General features: G+C 35.9%; 1 protein-coding gene across 6 annotated transcripts in view; it reads right to left on the bottom strand.

The window, feature by feature from the left end:
- Positions 1 to 18,801, bottom strand: part of SLC36A4 (solute carrier family 36 member 4) — a 92,508-nt gene that overhangs the window by 57,710 nt on the left and 15,997 nt on the right. For 5 of the 6 annotated variants that reach the window (XM_045894601.3, XM_045894598.3, XM_045894600.3 and 2 more), the window contains exons 2-8: positions 17,972 to 18,095; positions 16,796 to 16,886; positions 15,259 to 15,347; positions 14,117 to 14,212; positions 12,208 to 12,292; positions 6,912 to 7,139; positions 4,675 to 4,773 (exon numbers count right to left, since the gene is read on the bottom strand). In XM_045894601.3, the coding sequence (XP_045750557.1) occupies positions 4,675 to 4,773; positions 6,912 to 7,139; positions 12,208 to 12,292; positions 14,117 to 14,212; positions 15,259 to 15,347; positions 16,796 to 16,886; positions 17,972 to 18,095 (812 nt within the window). The remainder of the gene's footprint in view (positions 1 to 4,674; positions 4,774 to 6,911; positions 7,140 to 12,207; positions 12,293 to 14,116; positions 14,213 to 15,258; positions 15,348 to 16,795; positions 16,887 to 17,971; positions 18,096 to 18,801) is intronic. The other variant, XM_064577128.1, reaches the window with a different exon arrangement.

The following is an 18,801-nucleotide window of genomic DNA, read 5'->3' on the forward strand; positions in this document are numbered from 1 at the left end:
TAGTTACTATCCGTCACCATACAAAATTATGATTTTTTTTTTCTGTAATAAGAACTTTAAAGATTTACTCTCTTGGCAACTTTCAAATATGCAATAAAGTATTATTGCCTATAGTTGCCAAGCAAAAGTGGCAAACCTTTAGCTAGACTTACCAACTAAAAAGGAGAGAGGGCTCATATAAATAAAATCAGAAATGAAAGAGAAGTTACTACTGATACTACAGAAATACAAAGGTTCATAAGAGACTACTATGGACAATTATATGACAAAAAATTGAGGAAACTGGAAGAGATGGATAAATTCCTTAAAATACACAATGTTCCAAGACACTGAATCATGAAGAACTAGAAAATCAGAACAGAAAGATTACTAGTAAGGAGATTAAATCAGTAATTAAAAAACTCCTAACAAACAAAAGTCCAGGACCAGATGACTTCACAAGCAAATTCTACCAAACATTCAAAAAATATTTAAATACCTATCCTTTTCAGATACTTCCAGAAAACCGAAGAGGAGGGAATATTTCCAAACTCACTTACTATGCCAGCATTACCCTGATACCTGAACTAGACAAGGACATGGAGAGGGAGGGGCGGGGGGAGGAGGAGGGGGGGAGAGGGAGGAAGGGGAGGAGGAGGAGGGAAGAAGGGAAGGAAGGAAGGAAGGAAGGGAGGAAGGGAGGAAGGCAATTGTAAGGAATATTCCTGATGAACATAGATGCAAAAATGCTTAACAAAATATTAGCAAACCAAATTCAACAATACATTAAAAGGATCATATATCAAACCAAATTCAACAATACATTAAGAGGATCATATATCATGATCAAGAGGGATTTATTCCAGGGATGCAAGAATGGTTCAGCATCTACAAATGAATTAACATCATACACCAAATTAACAAAATGAAGGATAAAAATAAAAATCATATGATCATCTCCATAGATGCAGAAAAAGCACTAATAAAATTCAATATTTGTTCATGATAAAAACACTCAAGGAAGTGTGTATACAGGGAACATTATTCAACATAATAAAGGCCATATATGACAGGCCCACAGCTGGTATCAACTCAACTATGAAAAGTTGACAGCTTTTCCTCTATGATCAGGAACAAGTCAAAGATGCCCATGCTCGCACTTTTATTCAGGTTAAGTGCTCCTTCAATCCCTTATACAAGTAGAGTATTCTTGGTTGGAAGTTTTTTTCCTTTCAGTACTTTGAATATATCATGCTACTCCCTTCTGATTTTTCTGGTAAAAAATCAGCTAACAGCCTCATGGGGGTTCCCTTGTATGAAACAAGTTGTTTTTCTCTTATTGCATTTAAGATTTCCTCTTTAACTTTTGACATTTTAGTTATGTGTCTCAGTGTGGATCTCTTGGGGTTCATCTTATTTGGAACTATCTGGATGTCTGTTTCCTTCCCCAGGTTAGGGAATTTTCCAGCCATTATTTCTTCCCTATATTCCCCCTTTCAATCCCTATAACGCAAATGCTATTCTTTCTGGTGTCAAATTCTTCTTTTTGCTGTTCTGTTTGAGTGAGTTCCACTGCCCTGTCTTTGAGGTCACTGATCAGTTCTTCTGCTTCATCTGGTCTGCTTTTGAAGCCCTCTAGTATATTTTTCAGTTCAGTAATTGTATTCTTCAGCTTTACGACTTCTGTTTGGTACTTACATTTTTCTTTTGCTTTGTTGAAGAATATCCATTCTTCTTCCAAGTTCCAGGAGCATCTTTATGACCATGACTTTGAACACTTTATCAGGTAGATTACTTATCTCCATTTCACTAGGGTCTTTTTCTGAAGTTTTGTCTTGTTCCTTCATTTGGAACATATTCCTGCACCTCATTTTTCTTGACTCTCTGTGTTTGTTTCTATGTATTAGCTGAAACAGCTACATTTCCCAGTCTTGAAGGAGTGACCTTGTGTAGAAGATGAACTCTATCATTCAACCTTGACCTAGTTCTTGGTTGTCTCTTGGACCTTTGTGATTATCTAAGTAGCCTGATTTATTCTTGATAAATTTCAGTTGTTGAAGGTGTGCCAAGAGCTGCCAGTGTTCCAATGTAGGGATCTCAGTTAGTGCCAAGTTTCAGGATGACTGGAAGTCAGATCCTCAGGCAGCAGCTTTTAAAGTATAGAAATACACAGTCTTATGGGACCATAATTGTAAACCCTGCTGGCCTCTAGACCAGGAGATGTGGAGGGTCCCCTGGGGGAACAGTTGTAAAAGTCAAGGTTTCAGATAACTGTATAAGCCCGTTTCTGGGAGGTACCAGAAAGCTGTAACAAGACCAAAGGAGGGCACGAGATGGTATTTCCCTGTCTCCGTTCCCTGAGAGTGCTTCTGTAGCCTTGAGATATGTGGCAAACCTGAAGCCTGTCCCTCGGGTTAAAGCTTCAGCACCGTAAATAGGCCTTTTTCACTGGCTGACTTGGGGTGCATTTCAATCTGTTGTCTGTGCAGTGCCCTCAGCATGGCATGCTGCCAAGAACTGTCATTCCCATTGTTAAAGTCCTATGGGGCCCTGGAACACAAACCCCCCCTAGCCACGAGGGCCAGGTGATCAAGGGGCACCCCTGTGTGGACTACACTTGCCCACAGCTTTAGTAAGGCAGGGGAAGAACACCGAGGGCAGGGCAGGCCCACCAGTGTTAGCAAGCCATTGGGAGATTGCTGTGTTTGTGAGTGTCCACCTGCACTAGCATCATAGAGGGAGACTACAGATATGGTGCTCACCATCCCTGGAGAAAGTCCCAACTTGTCCCCACCCCTCCAGCAGATGCTTTAAGATTAGCAAATGAATCTCCTTCACATAGAGTCTAGGCACCTTTCAAACTGCAGCTTCTATGCTAGGTTCTGGGGCAGGTGAGTCCACATGCAAGCCCTTTAAAAAAAGTTTCTCAGATCCCAACAGCCCTTTGGGTCCTATGGATGGAAGCCCCACTGGAGGCTTGTCTCTCCAGTGCAGGTCTCAAGGGCTGGGCTGCCTGCTGTGGGACACAAACCCCTTGCTCCCTAGGGAAAGGCTCTGGGCTTGTAAGATGCCTGCCTATATTGGGTTGCTGCACCAGAGGTAGAGTTTTTGGTGAGCCCACATCTCTGTCTCTCCTATCCGTCTTGAGGTGGCCCTATTGTCCTTGTTGTGGAGCAGCTGTTCAGCTAGTTTTCAGCTCCTGCTCGAGGCAATTATTCCATATGTAGCTGTAGCTGTAGTGTGTCCAGGGGAGAAGGGGCGTTCAAGATCTTTCCCTACTGCCATCTTGGACCACCCCCTGCCACGTATTATTCTAGATGCTTTGCAGGCAGCATCTCATGTAGTCCTCACAATAACCCTATGTGACAATAACTCCAGTAATAGCTCTACTTTTTAGGTAAGTGAGGTCCATATGGAAATATTAACTGGTTAATAGAAGGGAGAACCATCTGATGTTCTGGAGATAATCCAGACCTGAAATAAGAGGCTATGGTTAAGAATGGTGCCAGTGCAGCTAGAAAAGGAGGAAAGGAAGGAAATTCACATTTATGTAGGCTCTCTCTGGGGTTAGCAACACTGTGGGTGTTTTAAATGTAATTTCATTTATGGGGAAATATGAAAGAAAAATAAACATGCCTTAATTACCAATGGAATAGGGGAACCAGGGACAAAGTGAAAGGAAATGCTCCAATGTTTCAAGCTTGAGCAACTGAAAATAAAACTAAAAGAAATAGGGAAATGAGAAAGTGAAGCTGGTTTTGGATTAAGAAAGTCTATGTCAGACTCGGAGCTGTCGAACTTGAGATGTTAGAGGAACAACTTAACTGGAAATGTCCAATAGTTAACTAGAACTTACTGGTTAAAGACAGAAATGAAAATTGTAGTTATGTTTGTAACCGTTTGATAAATGGAGCTGTAAGAATTTGTGAGAATTCTCTAAAGGAGAATTCAGGGAGAGCAAGAACCCAAGTAAAATAGTATAAAATTGTCTCCTAGGTCTTATTTCATCTGTAGTTCATATAGATATGTTTAAGTGGTTTCCCTCCCATACCAAACCATCAGACAATGAAACATAAGCTATAAAGCAGAGAGTGATATTCTGTTTTCCCTAAATCTACATATTCCAGGCTTTAAATAAACTGGAAGCATCTTAAATGGAAATATTTAAGATCTTAGAATCCTCAGGGTGCTTGTATTTCTTGGTATTAGCTTTATGATAACATCATTTCTCAAAACAAATATGATATGTGTAAATCTAAGGGGAGAATTTATATTTGATTCTTCTATGTAATAGTAACTTTGTAACAATTTCAATTCACTTCAAATCATCTAGTCTATAAAATATGATGTTTGGGATCTGTCTGAATGTAACCTGGGCTTGGCAGAGTAGATGGAATACAGGTAAAACAAAACTGGCCATGAGTCGATTTTTGAAGCTGGGTGATGCTTACACAAGAGTTCATCACGCTATTCTCTAGATTTTGTCTTAGGCTTGAAAATTTCCATAATAAAATGTTAAAAATCATCTAAACTAACCTATAATTCAAGTCTAACCTACAAAACTACAAATAGTGTTCTGGCAATGAAGAAAATGGCAACAAAAAAGAAAAATGCATTTTTAAATGTAGTTTGACTACATAAATCTTTGTGTTGACTTAAAATTTTTAAAAATAATAATAAAGACTAAATTCTTACCACTCCTATGCCTTCAAAAGCAAACACAGCAGTACCAAAAAAGAGTGGGTATTTTTTCCAACCAGCCACTATTGGAAGGTTGTGGGGATCTGGCATATTCTGGAGAAAGAGAGAAAAAATAAGAGAAGTTGTATCTTATTTTAAAGAATTTAAAATAAAGAGCGAAATCATATACTTCTGAGCTTCACAACAGCAAATGTTATGTTATAAAAGTGAATAATTCTTTCAATAAACACTTTAAGCATCCTATGTTAAATGTAGCCAAGCTGTTAGGACTTCACTGCCAAGAGCCACTGCTTCCCTCATGCCCGCACATTCCATCTGGGCTAAATGCTCCTGATTACCTGCTTCCACCTTCAAGTCCCGGGCTGTTCACTCTGGGTATGGCTCCTGGCACAACAGGAAATACATAAGCATACTCAATCTGAGCTGAGAGCCATAGTATCAACCACTGCTCATGGTGTCCAGTGAAATCCATTTTCTACTCTGTTTTCATTGCTCTTTCAGTTTCCAAGGTACCTGGTTCCTGACTTTGGCTTTTTACCTCATAACTCTGCTGCTTCCTAGTACAGGTCTCCTCCTGGTCTCAGTGTCTTACTCTTTTTTTTTTTTTTAAGATTTTATTTATTTATTTGACAGAGAGAGAGACAGCGAGAGCAGGAACACAAGCAGGGGAGTGGGAGAGGGAGAAGCAGGCTTCCTGCCAAGCAGGGAGCCTGATGTGGGGCTCGATCCCAGGACCCTGGGATCATGACCTGAGCTGAAGGCAGATGCTTAACGACTGAGCCACCCAGGTGCCCCGCAGTGTCTTACTCTTTACCTAGACAGTTACTATTACCCTTATTATTTGTACATATTCCTTGATTCTGGCTTTGATTACTAGGTCTTGACGCATAGACTTGTTCCAACTTTCACTATCTGGAAACTCACAAATGCACATCTTGTTCAAGATCTCTGGTTCCATGATGGCTACCGCTTCCAGCCACCCCAAGACTGGTTCCCACTCTGCTCACCATCCTGTGTTCTCTGCCTTACCTAGCTGGAAGTGGAATTCAAGGCCAAGGAAAGAGGATGAAAAAAGAAACTGAAGTGTGAAAGCACATGGATAATCTGGGAAATAGAGAGGTCTAGAACATCTGAAGCACAGAGAGACTTGTGTGATATGATGGTGATACATGATGGAAAACACAAGCTATGGTCAAAATGAAAAGGGTAGTAAGTGTTTGAGTCATTTGATAACACTGTTAGTCAAGACTCACACTGTTCCCTCTACCTAAGGAACCTCCTTTTCTGCTCCACTAACTCTTACATGTTTATCTAAGGGGTCATGAACTACAGAAAGCCTTATGAGACCTTCCTGCCTGTCCCCTTCCACTCTTATGTGCAATAAGAAAACGTCTACAGGTTTTGGAATTTGGGGGGCAGGTATGAAACAGAGTTTGTAATAAATTGCCAGTGGAGATTTTAGAACAATTGCAGCAATAATATATAAAATAGATTGGATCAGAAAAGAATAGCACAGGGATGCTTGACCTTTTCTGAGTCATTGGCCCCTTTGAGAAATGAAAGCTATACACTGCTCAGTAGAAGAATGCATATATACATACAGAAACATTAAATCTTGCGAATACTTTTAATGGATTTGCAGATCCCCTGAATCCCATCAATTTTTTTTTTTTAGGAATACTTCTTTTATTGTTAGGCTCCCCAGACAATGGACAATGAAATCAGTTGAGGTTGCATACTTCCAATAAAGAGGTTATGGACTAGGATAGTGGCAGTGAACTGAGGTGGTGGCAGCAAATAAAGGTTCAGAAGTAAAGAAAATTATAAAATTATATCTATCCTCCCATGTGGAGACTGGTTCAAATCTTAAAAGAGTAAACAAAACACTAATGAGGTCTTTGTTTCATGTTATACAGTGTGCTGAGGCATGATCCTAAATCTCACAGCTTACTAGGGTAGGTATTACTCTCTTCTGCAGCAATGTCATAAAGGCCAGAAGCATATTTACCAAGATTTAAAACCAGACCTGAATACAAAACCTGTGCTCTATGTTACACACCTTTCCAGCTGATCGGTATCCCCCAAAGGAGACCAAAGCTGACTGATTATCTCCTGTGTGCCACATAATGAAATAGGGGTCTTTACATACCATTACTTTTACCTCAAAAGTAAACAAAGAATTTACTTATTAAGAAACATATGACACTCAGTTAAAAACACATTATACTTACCCTAATGACATACTGATAAATTATCACAAGGCTGACAGCCATGGAAATGTTGGCAAGGAATGAAAGCACAAATAGATTCTTTAGCTCACGAATGAAGACCAAAAGAATTATGAATGGAAGAAAGCAAAGCATATATATCCTTAGGTCAATACTTCTTCTCTCACAAGGGTTTGATGAATTGGTACTATTCAAAAGAAACACTTTACTCTCCAGGAATCCTTCATGAACCTATATAGGATTACCAGGAGAATAAGAAAGAGGGGGGAAAAAAAAAAAACTTCCATCAACTTATAAATAAAAAAATATAAAGAAATTTATTATCTATACACTCTATGATAAGTTCCTTTACAATAAATCAAATATTTACATTTTTTCAAGATATTATAGCTTCCTGGAAATATATATTTATCAAATTTAAGGATAATTAAAATAGGATAATCTTTTTTTTGTATTTGAAAATTTAAAAATTTTTTATTGTTATGTTAATCCCCATACATTACATCATAAAGGATAATCTTCTTTGCAATATAACTTCTTTTATCATACTGTAAAAAGAAAGTTCACTAGAAAATTATGAGGCTGGGTGCCTGGGTGGCTCAGTTGGTTAAGCGACTGCCTTCGGCTCAGGTCATGATCCTGGAGTCCCGGGATCGAGTCCCGCATCGGGCTCCCTGCTCGGCGGGGAGTCTGCTTCTCCCTCTGACCCTCCCCCCTCTCATGCTCTCTCTCTCAAATAAATAAATAAAATCTTAAAAAAGAAAAATTATGAGGATGAATTTACTAATTTATTTTGAAGTTTTGTGCTCATGATCCCTGCAAAGGTTCAATTTGTTTTTGAGATAATCAAAAGTGGATGCACACTTGTCGAGAATGACCATATTCTACTCTGGATATCCTACTCCGACTTATTTTCTTCAGAGGAGGAAACAAGCTCTTAAGTACATCTTAGAAATGTACAGTTGTCAAAATAAAGTTTAGAAATCACAGTCTAGCTTTAAAACTGTTTTATAAAACAACTGTTTTTAAATTATCATCACTATCAATAAATACTTAAGAATCCACTAAATTCATTCATGACCATGTGTTAGATGTAGATAAATTTTTGCTAGAGCAAAAAACTTCAATAAATCAGTTTTACCTTAAAATTTATTCAGCCACTTCTATAAACCAACATTCAGTGTTCGAGATACAATAATTTATAGGTTCCATATATTAAAAATCGTCTCTTATTCAATTAATCACATAATCCAACTTACTAAAATAGAAATGAAATTATAGAGGATTTTAAAAACATTTTTAAAAATTCAAAGCAGAGGCAGAGAATATTATAACTTAAATACTAGTGAAAATCTATTTGCCCCCAAACACTGTACCCCCCCATTGAACACAATAACATGATCAAGTCTCTGAATACATCAATTCTTAAGAACCAGACCCTATAGTAATAATAGGAAGCATTTTTTGAGGACTGAACTAAATACGTGATACACAACATCTCATCTCATCCTCAAAACAACTCCCTGAGGTTGGTGGTAGTATTAATTTTAATTTGTGGTTGAGAAAACTGAGGATTAGGGAGGGTTAAAAAAACTTACATAATATCAAATTAGTAAGTGGTAGTTCTAAGATTCCAGCCCAGGAGTGAGACTAGAATTTAGCTTGCGACAGCTGGATGCTCTAACTTGACCAAATACTTCAATCCGGGAGGGGGCCCTGCCAAGTAGCAGCCTGGCCTTTACTCTGACATCTCTCTTTCTAAATATACTAAGTATTAAGAGGCCCACAAGCAGAAGTTTAGAACAAAATTATAGTATGATTAACAATTCAAGTTGTTTCTTTTAATTTTATACTTACAATTTATGATAAGCAATGTTTAGTGTCACTACAAATGTACACATCATCTTAAACTGTAGGGAATATATCTACTAGTTTTAAGCTAGATAGGCAACTTGTAACTCATACTGGACTAACAAACTCTCAGGTTACACCATGAACCATTTAAGAAATGCATACCTCATGTTTACCTCGTAACTGCTCATCAAAACTTTATATTTCATATTCTATAACTTGAAATAGAAGGAAGATTGGTAATTCACATTACTTGGTTTTTAAAAGTATATCTTTTTTGTTGACTCAATTTTCCCAGTTACAAAATTATTTATAGCCAAATGCTTCTGTATCCAAGAAGTATCGCCAATAAGCAGATTAGGTAATGATCAAAATTAAGCTCTAACAAGGATACCTGGCAAGAGAAAATCAGTTACATAACCAATTTTAAAAAGGGTAGTTTGAATGGTGAGATGGTTGGGAATATGAAATTAATTCTGTCACAAATATCTCATAATAATTTAGTATTCTTTGGCAGAAATATGGTTATAAAAATTGTCAGGATTAAAAAATAAAATAAAGTGTAGATACATACCCAGAGCAAGATTCAGGTAAACATTTGAGTCCTTTGGTGCCCTCTAGAGACAGATATTGGCTATCTAATAGGACTTCCTATGATCTCACATGTTTACCAAAATGCAAAACACTGAAATAAATATTATAAAATAAAATTACTAAATTCAGTTGTTTCCATTTAAAGCTTAAATTTACTAACATCTACTACTTATTAGTTTTCAATGATTCAGTAATCTAATGGTTAAAATTCCAAAGGTAGATTATGTTCTTCAGCAAAGCTAAAATAAATGCAGAATTAAAGCCTTAACACCCTATATTTGTATACTACTTTACTTTTTGCAAAGGGTTTCACAAACCTCTTGTCAGCTGAGCCTCAGGATAAGTTTAGGAGGAACAATGGGAGATTTTGTTGCTATTCCCATTTTACAAATAAGGAAACTTAGGTTTGACCAGGGATCAGGAGATCTTGTCCAATGTGTGACTTAAAATGGAGAGAGTGGGGACTTTAATTTGGATCCTCTATCTCTAAAGTCCATAGTCTTAGGTATCATTATATATTTTTTTCTGTTAATGTAATATTCCTTCCCCACTCTTCATGCCCATATATACTGTTTTATCCACCTGAAATTTTCTAGAGTATCTCAGAGTAAGAACAGAGAGGAACTACTATAACCATGATGGGCTAGAATCCTTGGAGGCACTACCCACCCCTTTCCCCCTGCCTAATGCTCACAATGACCTAATGGGACCAAGAACAGCCCTGTGGCAGTTACAGAGCAGGAGGTTCACACATCTGTATGGTAACTAAACCCTGACTTCTTTGATTTGATAAAATATTGCACCTTTGATTTTATGTAGATTAATGCAGTAATAAACTTAGAGTTTTTAACTCTAACAGTAGCAGTAATTGGTAAGGCATAATCAAGCAGTGCGTCTACTGCTGGAGTCTGCTCTAAAATGTGGCAGTGAACATCTCTGACACTGCTGTTTCAGTGACCATCTGTCTGCTCTGCCAAGGCAAGGTGCTCACTATTGCTTTAAACTTTTCTCAAGTCTGAGTATCTTTTTCCATGTTGCTTTTTATACCTCAAAAGGACTTTTGTCCTTCTATCTACAGCAGGCATTCTCCTTACTTCCCAGAAAGCCACCTTTTCTACCTGGTTTTCTTAGAATATGTGCAAATGAGTTACATTCTTCCAATCTACTTTGGAAGAAACTGATAACATTTTGCAGGAAAAAGTCACCAACCCTAAGCTTATAGACATCTATTACATCACATGCACACACACAGCTAAAATCAGACAAGCTCCTGTCCAACGATGAACAGTTAATATACTGGGTGGCAGCTGGGTCACAGACTTAGGTCTCAGCTTAATTCACATGACTTAGGGCACACTGCTCATGCTTTGTGAGAGTCAATTTACACATTCAAAAAATGAGCGTCGTACATTACGAAGAAGTAAAGACTAAATGAAAAATGTCATACTTTATTAATGTAATGTTGTAAGGCATTATTAGCATTATCCATAAATTCAAATCAAGCTTTTTGGTAGCTCTCTTAGGAGATATTAGAAAAGATACATTACTACCAAGCTGTACAATCCTAAAAAAGGATCATTTCCACTGTCTTCTACATAAATGACTGGTAAAGTGGTGTGTCTTATCAGTTCTTAACAACAGATAGCCTCTTGACTGAGTTAATAGTCCAAAGAATATGCAACTTGTGGAATTAAGTACTTGTAAGTCAAAAGCACATCATCTATAACAAGCAATGCTAATGAAAGCATCAACTCTCTTATTTATAAAGAAGGGTTGACTCAATGAGCCTTTCCAACATTAAACATCTAAGCTAGGGGCTTTAGCAAATTATGGCCCATACACCAAATCCAGCCTACCACTTAATTTTGCAAATATAACTTTATTGGGATATTACCATATATGTTTATATATTATTGTCTATGGCTAAGTTGAGAAGACCATATGGCCTGCAAAACTGAAAATATTTATTATCTGGCCCTTTCCAGAAAAAGTTTGCCATTCCCGGTCTAAATGTAAATGAAGTATACTTTATACTTGAAAAAGTGAGCCAAATATATACTTATATATTTACATTTAGATTCTTTAGAAAACATATTCACATCATCATTTTGCATTAAAATACCTACAAGTACTATATATTACTATGTAAAATGTCTACTACTGCACCATGCACATGTGCATAGTTAATAAACGTTATTGATTAAAGTAATGATTAAAGAAGAACAGGGTGTAATGTACTAGTTACAAGCTAGAGCGCATAAAGAAATGTGTTTTGGCATTGTTTTGATAGGGGAGCTTTTTTATTTCAGTGCTTTGCATGTTTGTTCAAATTGACAGTCTCTACCAAGACTGCAAACCACTTCCTTTTAAAGCAAACCCTAAAGGGATGGAGAGAATTACAGAACACTGCACATTTTTGGACACAGTATCTTTTAGGCAATAGCGATAGTTACTGGATTTTAGTAATACCCACTTTTTACTTCATTTTTTAGGTTGCTGGCTAAAGGCTTCTATATTTATTTATGAAAAATCAATTTAAAAATATACTCCCCAAACATCTGAGTTTCTGCTTTGAGACCTAAATTTCAAGTATCTAGGAGTCAGTTAAATTATGTCCAGTTCAGATCTGACAGAACAAACATTATTGATATATAATGGCAAAAAAAGTAAAATCAACAACAGTAGCAGAAAATTCAACTTACAAAAAAGAAGACTAAAGGAAAATTTACAAAGTAACATGCTTTATGAAAGGAACACATTTCCATGTTCAACCATGGCTTACTCAGAGGAGATATGATGCCATAACTATGGACGTGGAAGAACATGACCTCAGTAACTGGAGAAAAATACTTACTTGTTTTACATTTTCAGCTAAGAAGACAATGTAAACACTACAGAATCCCAGCTGTGTTATCACCAGAAAAAAGTCAACCACAGTCCTGAAAAGAGATACCCACAAATAAGTATCAATAAGAGCTGCTGATATATCAATATATTTTTCTCTTTTCAGACTATTTTAAAACATTTAATTATAGCTTATATTCTTTTAACTTCCTTAAAATAAGAAATAAACAAAATATGTATTTTCTACAAACAGCACACATTTGTGATCAGTATGTCACTAGAATTATCACTGAGCAAAAAGATGTTCCATTAAGGTAAAAGGCCAAAATTTCCCTATCACTTATTTCTGAAATTCAACAGTCTGAGTATCTGCTTATAAAATGATATCATGAAAACATTTCATCCTTTAGATTAGGCCCATCTCTCCTACTTCTCAAGATCTTTTTCTGATTAACCCAGTGTATCTTCCAGCCCTCCTGGCTTCATGTCATTTGGAAATATGAGGAATGAGATGTTCTCCACTATCCAAATCACTAATACGAACATGAGATGGGAGAGGACTGGGGGCATGGCCTAAATCATAAGACCAAAGACCCCTCCAGTAGCTTAGCTCTGTTCTTATTGTTTAATGAGATACTTAAGAAAATTCTAGCTACATAAAATAGTGTACAGAGGTGGGAAGGGGATGTCACCAGTCAAATTAGCATAGTTTGGGAATCAAATTATAAATCTATCTACATTATTAATATGCAGCCCATATTTCTCTATTTTGTTTGGAGAACAATGAGTGATTACAACAGCATGCACCTACTAATTGATTATAGTCTTTATTTGACCATCGATGTCAAGCTATCAAACAACCTGGTCTACAAATCTACACAACTTCCTTCTCTCATTTGAAATTGGAAGGGCCCTTGCCTATCTTCATTCTTATCATAACTATAGCTCTCATAGTTCTTCAGGGATCTCCCTTGTAAATAATCTTGGTACCCTGCAATGAATTCAAGTTTCTTCTCTCTGATGAATTATATTTAAGTGTTCGCTTAAGATCTTTTCATCCACCTTGGATTTTAGTATCCTACCAACAATCACTCCAGCCACATCTACCTGCAAGTCATTCTAGAGACAAAGCTGCCTCTACTCTGGGGGAGAAGAAGGAAGAAGATAGGGTTCTGGGGCAAATCCTAGGGCATGAGGCTGATTTCTTCCTTCTTCTACTTGGCATATCAAGAGCTCTGAGCAGCTCATAAACAAATCTAACTTCCTACAAATCCCCAGGAAGGCCATATTTAACCATAAACTCTACTAGCACTGTTTTTTTTCTTCCTTTAATTTCCATTTCACGTATCACTTGTACCATAGAGAGCATTTTGTTGACTACCTATGCTTATTTTTCCAGTCCTGTATTCGTCTGGCTTTGATCTGCCATGTCTACCAATGATAAAGTTACATTTAAACAATAAGATAGTATAATTACTATTGTGCTAAAATACACACTTCATATATCCTATGTGCATGTAGCTAAACACCACAATTTTATCTAAAATAATGAGATTGCAACATTTTTCTTGCTTTTTCTCCTTTCCTTAAAAAAATATTAACATGATTATGTCATAAGTTAGCCAGATGCTTTATAAATATCATTTTATTTAAACTACTATAGTAATCCTGTGAAGTAAGTATCACCATAAACTCATCTGATGGTGAGAAAACGAAAACAAAATGATAAATCAATTGACTCAGGTCATAAAACTGAAAAATGGTAGAGCTGAGATTTGAACCCAAGTCTGTGTAACTCTAAAGATTATGTTTATTCCCCCAGCTTTATCATACTTCTATTCATGTATCTTGTCAAATTAAAATACTTAAAAAGTATGTGACTTCTGTAGCCAGATATTAATAACATAGCAAGTGCTTACCGCCCCCACGCTGCTTGCTTCTGAAGACAGCTCCAAGGACTTACTTCCATAGCAAAACTCACAGTGTCACTATAACCTAATGTTGACTTTTTAAACCTGTAATTTAAGAACATACATGCATGTGAAAAAGGAAAATTTGAAGTTGGTCCATAAATCCAACCCTTGAAAAGAACATCAAATAAATAGGAATTAAAATGCAAGGCTATGTACCAACAGAAGAGTTTTTGAAATTTCAAGATCTGCATGCTCTATGTCTCATGAAATTTTAAATCTGTTATTTTTACCAATGTATTACTTTTTATCTGCTGTTAAAGTTTATATATTTGTAGAAGTCATATAATGTAATATTTGTGCTTCACTGATTTATATATGTAAATATTTCAATTACCGAAAAACATCAACTACATTGTTCATGCCTAAATTATTTATTCTTAGAAGGGCATTATTTTATACATCTGCACAGGCTTTACAACATATTTACACATAAACTATCTTATCCAATACTCAGCCTCAGGAGATAGGCATTATTTCCCCTTGTTCTCTTTCTCACTTTTTTTTCAAGTATCATTGTTATTTAAAGATCATAAATGACTTGCCCAAAGTTTTAAGAACATTTAACAACAATAACAAAAAGAGTTAAGATTAGACTATTAGTTTACTAGAATAGGCAATATTTATTTTTTAAATAGTCCATTGTGCAGTAGAAACATTTTATGAAAAAACAAAGAATAAAGAAGATTATTTTACTATTTACCAACCCACATATCAGCAAAGAACACCAAAGGCACCATACCCTAAAATGAATTCCTAACAAATTGAAGACCATCACTCTATAACTAAAAGTAGCGTTGTGGCTTCCATTTCCCCCCATGTCTTTCCTAATTTTTTTTTAATTTACATGGAAAGAAACCATCCCATTTCACTAACAGGGCTATATTTTTTTAAAAAGTAAATATATTCTGACCAGATTTCAATCACAGGAAATATTATCTTTTTCCATATTCATTATTTTAGACTTATCTACATAACAGATTAGAGGAAATACGATTCTTAGTTGCAAAGCACAGTTAAGACTATCTGATACTTTAAATAAATACACAGCTTTAAAAAAAATAGAATACACTTAACAAATCCTCATTTACCTCTGACACAGAAAGTGACTGCACCGTACCAAAATGTGCATACAGTGAACAGAAATAATTCCTATAAACACAAGGCTGATTGGTCCAAGCTGTGGGGGGAAAATGTATAGGATTAAATATTTAAGTTTAACAAAAATTACATTGTCTTATAAGCAATGAGACAATCGACTACTCATTTGTGTGAATCAATTTTGTTGGACAAAATGATTAGTCATTTGCATATAGGAAAATTCATAAACTTGATACTGAAAGAATTTCAGCAATACTTAAGACAAACACATATATCCCATCAGCTTGCTAAGCCAAACCTATGAACACAGAGTATAGCTGTGCAAAAAGATAGGATAGAATACATCACATTTAACATGAGATGGCAAGTCTATGACTATCAGTGTCCCAAGGTGATAATTAGATGCAACTATGAATCATTATCTGAATGACTAAAAAGCACTATACTAATCTGGGATTGTGCTTATTGAGCACTTACTATGTGAGGAACTATGCCTAGAAAAAGATTATTTGAAAAAGCGGTACACAAAAAATTTCAAATATTTGTTTACTAAAATTAAAGGATTATTGAGACCTAGACAAATTACTGTCAAAATTTATTTTTATAATCAGAAATGTTTAAGTCTCTAAATTAGGGTGAGCAAGTCAAACGCAGAGAAAGATGACAGTTAAAACTGTTCTTAGAAAACTGGTAAGGTTTTAAACCTCTAATAAAAGGTTAAATAGGGGTGCCTGGATGGCTCAGTCGGTTAAGCATATGCCTTTGGCTCAGGTTCATGATCTCAGGGTCCTGGGATGGAGCCCCACGTCGGGCTCCCTGCTCAGCAGCGAGTCTGCTTCTCCCTCTCCCTCCGCCCCTCCCTTCACTCGTGCTCTCCTCTCAATTACTCTGTCTCAAATAAATAAAATCTTTTTTAAAAATTTAAAAAAAATAAAAAAGGCTAAATATAATTTCATTACTTCATAAGTGAATTCTCCCTTACTGAGATTCTCTGTAATGACAATAACTGGTTCCAACAACACTTTGCACATCTGTTTTCAAACAATATTCTTATTCCTTTTCTTAACTCTTACTCTTTAAATCTGAAAACCACATATTTTATTCTGAATCTAAAAAACAATAAAATTTCACCAATACAAATAATCTACTCTATAAATATACTTGTTGATATGAGTACATTGCTTATATCCCTGAAAATCCAAAAGAATAATAAGATATAACCATACTTGGAAAAATTGAATACTATTTTAGGATCTTTCTGTCAAATATTACCAAGTATTTGGAAGTAAAGTAATTAAACAGAAAGTTAAACAGTTAAACAGAAAGTTAAGTAATTAAACAGAAATGAAAAGAGTAATTAATTCTCATTTTTGTTAAATTATCAGTGTTCACATAATCTTATCAGTACAGTCTCATTGTCACCTGGTCAGGTTATATGTGACTAGGCCAGAGGTTAGCTTATAATTTTTGCTGTAATTAAGACTGATAACTGTAATTTAACTAGAGTTCACAAAGATTAAGTCTTACCACTATGCCTGCATTTTTTATTGCCAGTGGAAGCCCTAAAAGGCCAGTTCCAATATTTCCTTTAAGAAGATGCATAAGAGTTTGCACAAATCTGAAAAGTAAAAGGTGTAAGATTTTAGGAAAAAAGCTAATAAAATCACATGGGGACTGAAAATCAATCTCAGCAAGGACTCAAATAACATTTCCACTCAACCAGAAGTTGAATAGGCCAAAGGTCATATTGGTTCACATGCTACCTTTGCCATTTAAAAGGAGAATACAGAGGGTTATTATGGAGATTAAATGAGATTTAACTGAAAGTATTTTTGTACATATTAAAGAAATACAGAAAAGGTAATTTTCTCATAAGATCCCTGGCAGCTATGCCATTCAGAATAATGTAGAAGATTATATATGGCTAGGCTGATAAGACAGAGCAATTTATTGACACTATGTAATCATGGCACTAAACACATTTGATCTATGATTATCAACCTAACAGGAAATTAATTAAAAGAAAAAGCACACAAGTTTTAAAACTATGTGTATCATCAGATAAGATAAATACTAATTTAGACATCATGTACTCCCTAAGGAATTTCATCGAAATTTCCAAGAGGCATTTGAAGGAAGTCACTTGACCAAGAAAAAATAAATTAAACTAGGAAGAATAGCCCAAATTTTAAACTTATGAAACAAACATGCTTGCCTAAATTTTTTTTTAGTTTGTACTATTCTTTTCTGATCAACTAAAATGTAACTTTTGCTTTTTGCTTGAGTAAGAACTTACTCAAATCTATTAATGACAAAATAACAAAAGCAGTTCTTTAAGGTTCCACTGCCTTCCCACCACCATGACTTTGATACCATTCACTCAGCATAAAGAAGAAATGTTTACTACCTCCAACCGTCTAACTCCTAACCATTTCAGAAGCCACTGCTCTTAAAATTTCTATTCCTTTCAATCAGATCTCCCTTCTTGCAAGATCCATAGCATGGGACATATATCATCATTGGAATTCCCACACACTGCTCTGTATTTTAGATGCATTTCTTCTTTCCCAAATGGACTATAAATACCTTGACAATATCTTACTCATCGTGTGTCTTCTGTAGTATCTAGTTAGTGCTTTACCTACAGAAGATTACAAAATATATACCAAATGAAAAGGAGACATATAACCCCGTAACACTTACGAAATACCCTCTTGATCATCAAGCTGGTAATGCTTCTGAACAGGAAGGAGCTCTTGCTCATGCTCTTCATCTGATGTCCCATCAAAATTCTGCTCATTTATTAAGGGCCTCATTACATCCATATCTTCAAAAAGAAAAACAAAGTACTTCACTATGATGTTTAACACTGAGTTAAAGCTGGTATAAATGAATTTTTTAAAAGAAGGACATACCACTTGTACTTATCTTTACTATTTCCACCCTAGGTTAATTCACACTAACACTTTGAGTTTTAGTGTATTTAAAAGGCAATTAGACTTATTTGCTGGTTATTTTGTTTGGACAAAGCAGTGCAAAGTGCAAAGCTTAAGTATTCAATGCAAAACTTTTTCTCATTTGTCTATATGAGGTTTTTAGCAAATGATCAGTTATGAGATAAAAAATGTGAATAATCGGAGCACCTGGGTGGCTCAGTTGCTTAAGCGTCTGCTTTTGGCTGGGCTTATGATCCCAGGATCCTGGGATCGAGCCCCGCATCGGGCTCCTTGCTCAGCGGGGAGCCTGCTTCTCCCTCTCCCTCCCACTCCCCCTGCTTGTGCTCTCTGTCAAATAAATCAACAAAATCTTTTTTAAAATGTGAATAATAAAATGAATTTTTACCTCTTTTAGCTTCAATCATACTGTATCCATAAATAGTAATCATATTTTTAAATACTTCAAGAAAATTATAGCAGGGGTGGGGGGAGGGGCAGAGGGAAAGGGAGAGAGAGAATCTTAAGCAGGCTCCATGCCCAACGTGGAGCCCAACATGGGGCTCAATCTCATGACACTGAGATCATGACATGAGCTGA

This window comes from Mirounga angustirostris, unplaced genomic scaffold (genome assembly GCF_029215605.1).
Source record: "Mirounga angustirostris isolate CCGP_5_RB_7025 unplaced genomic scaffold, mMirAng1.0.hap1 SCAF_13, whole genome shotgun sequence".
Lineage (NCBI taxonomy): Eukaryota > Metazoa > Chordata > Mammalia > Carnivora > Phocidae > Mirounga > Mirounga angustirostris.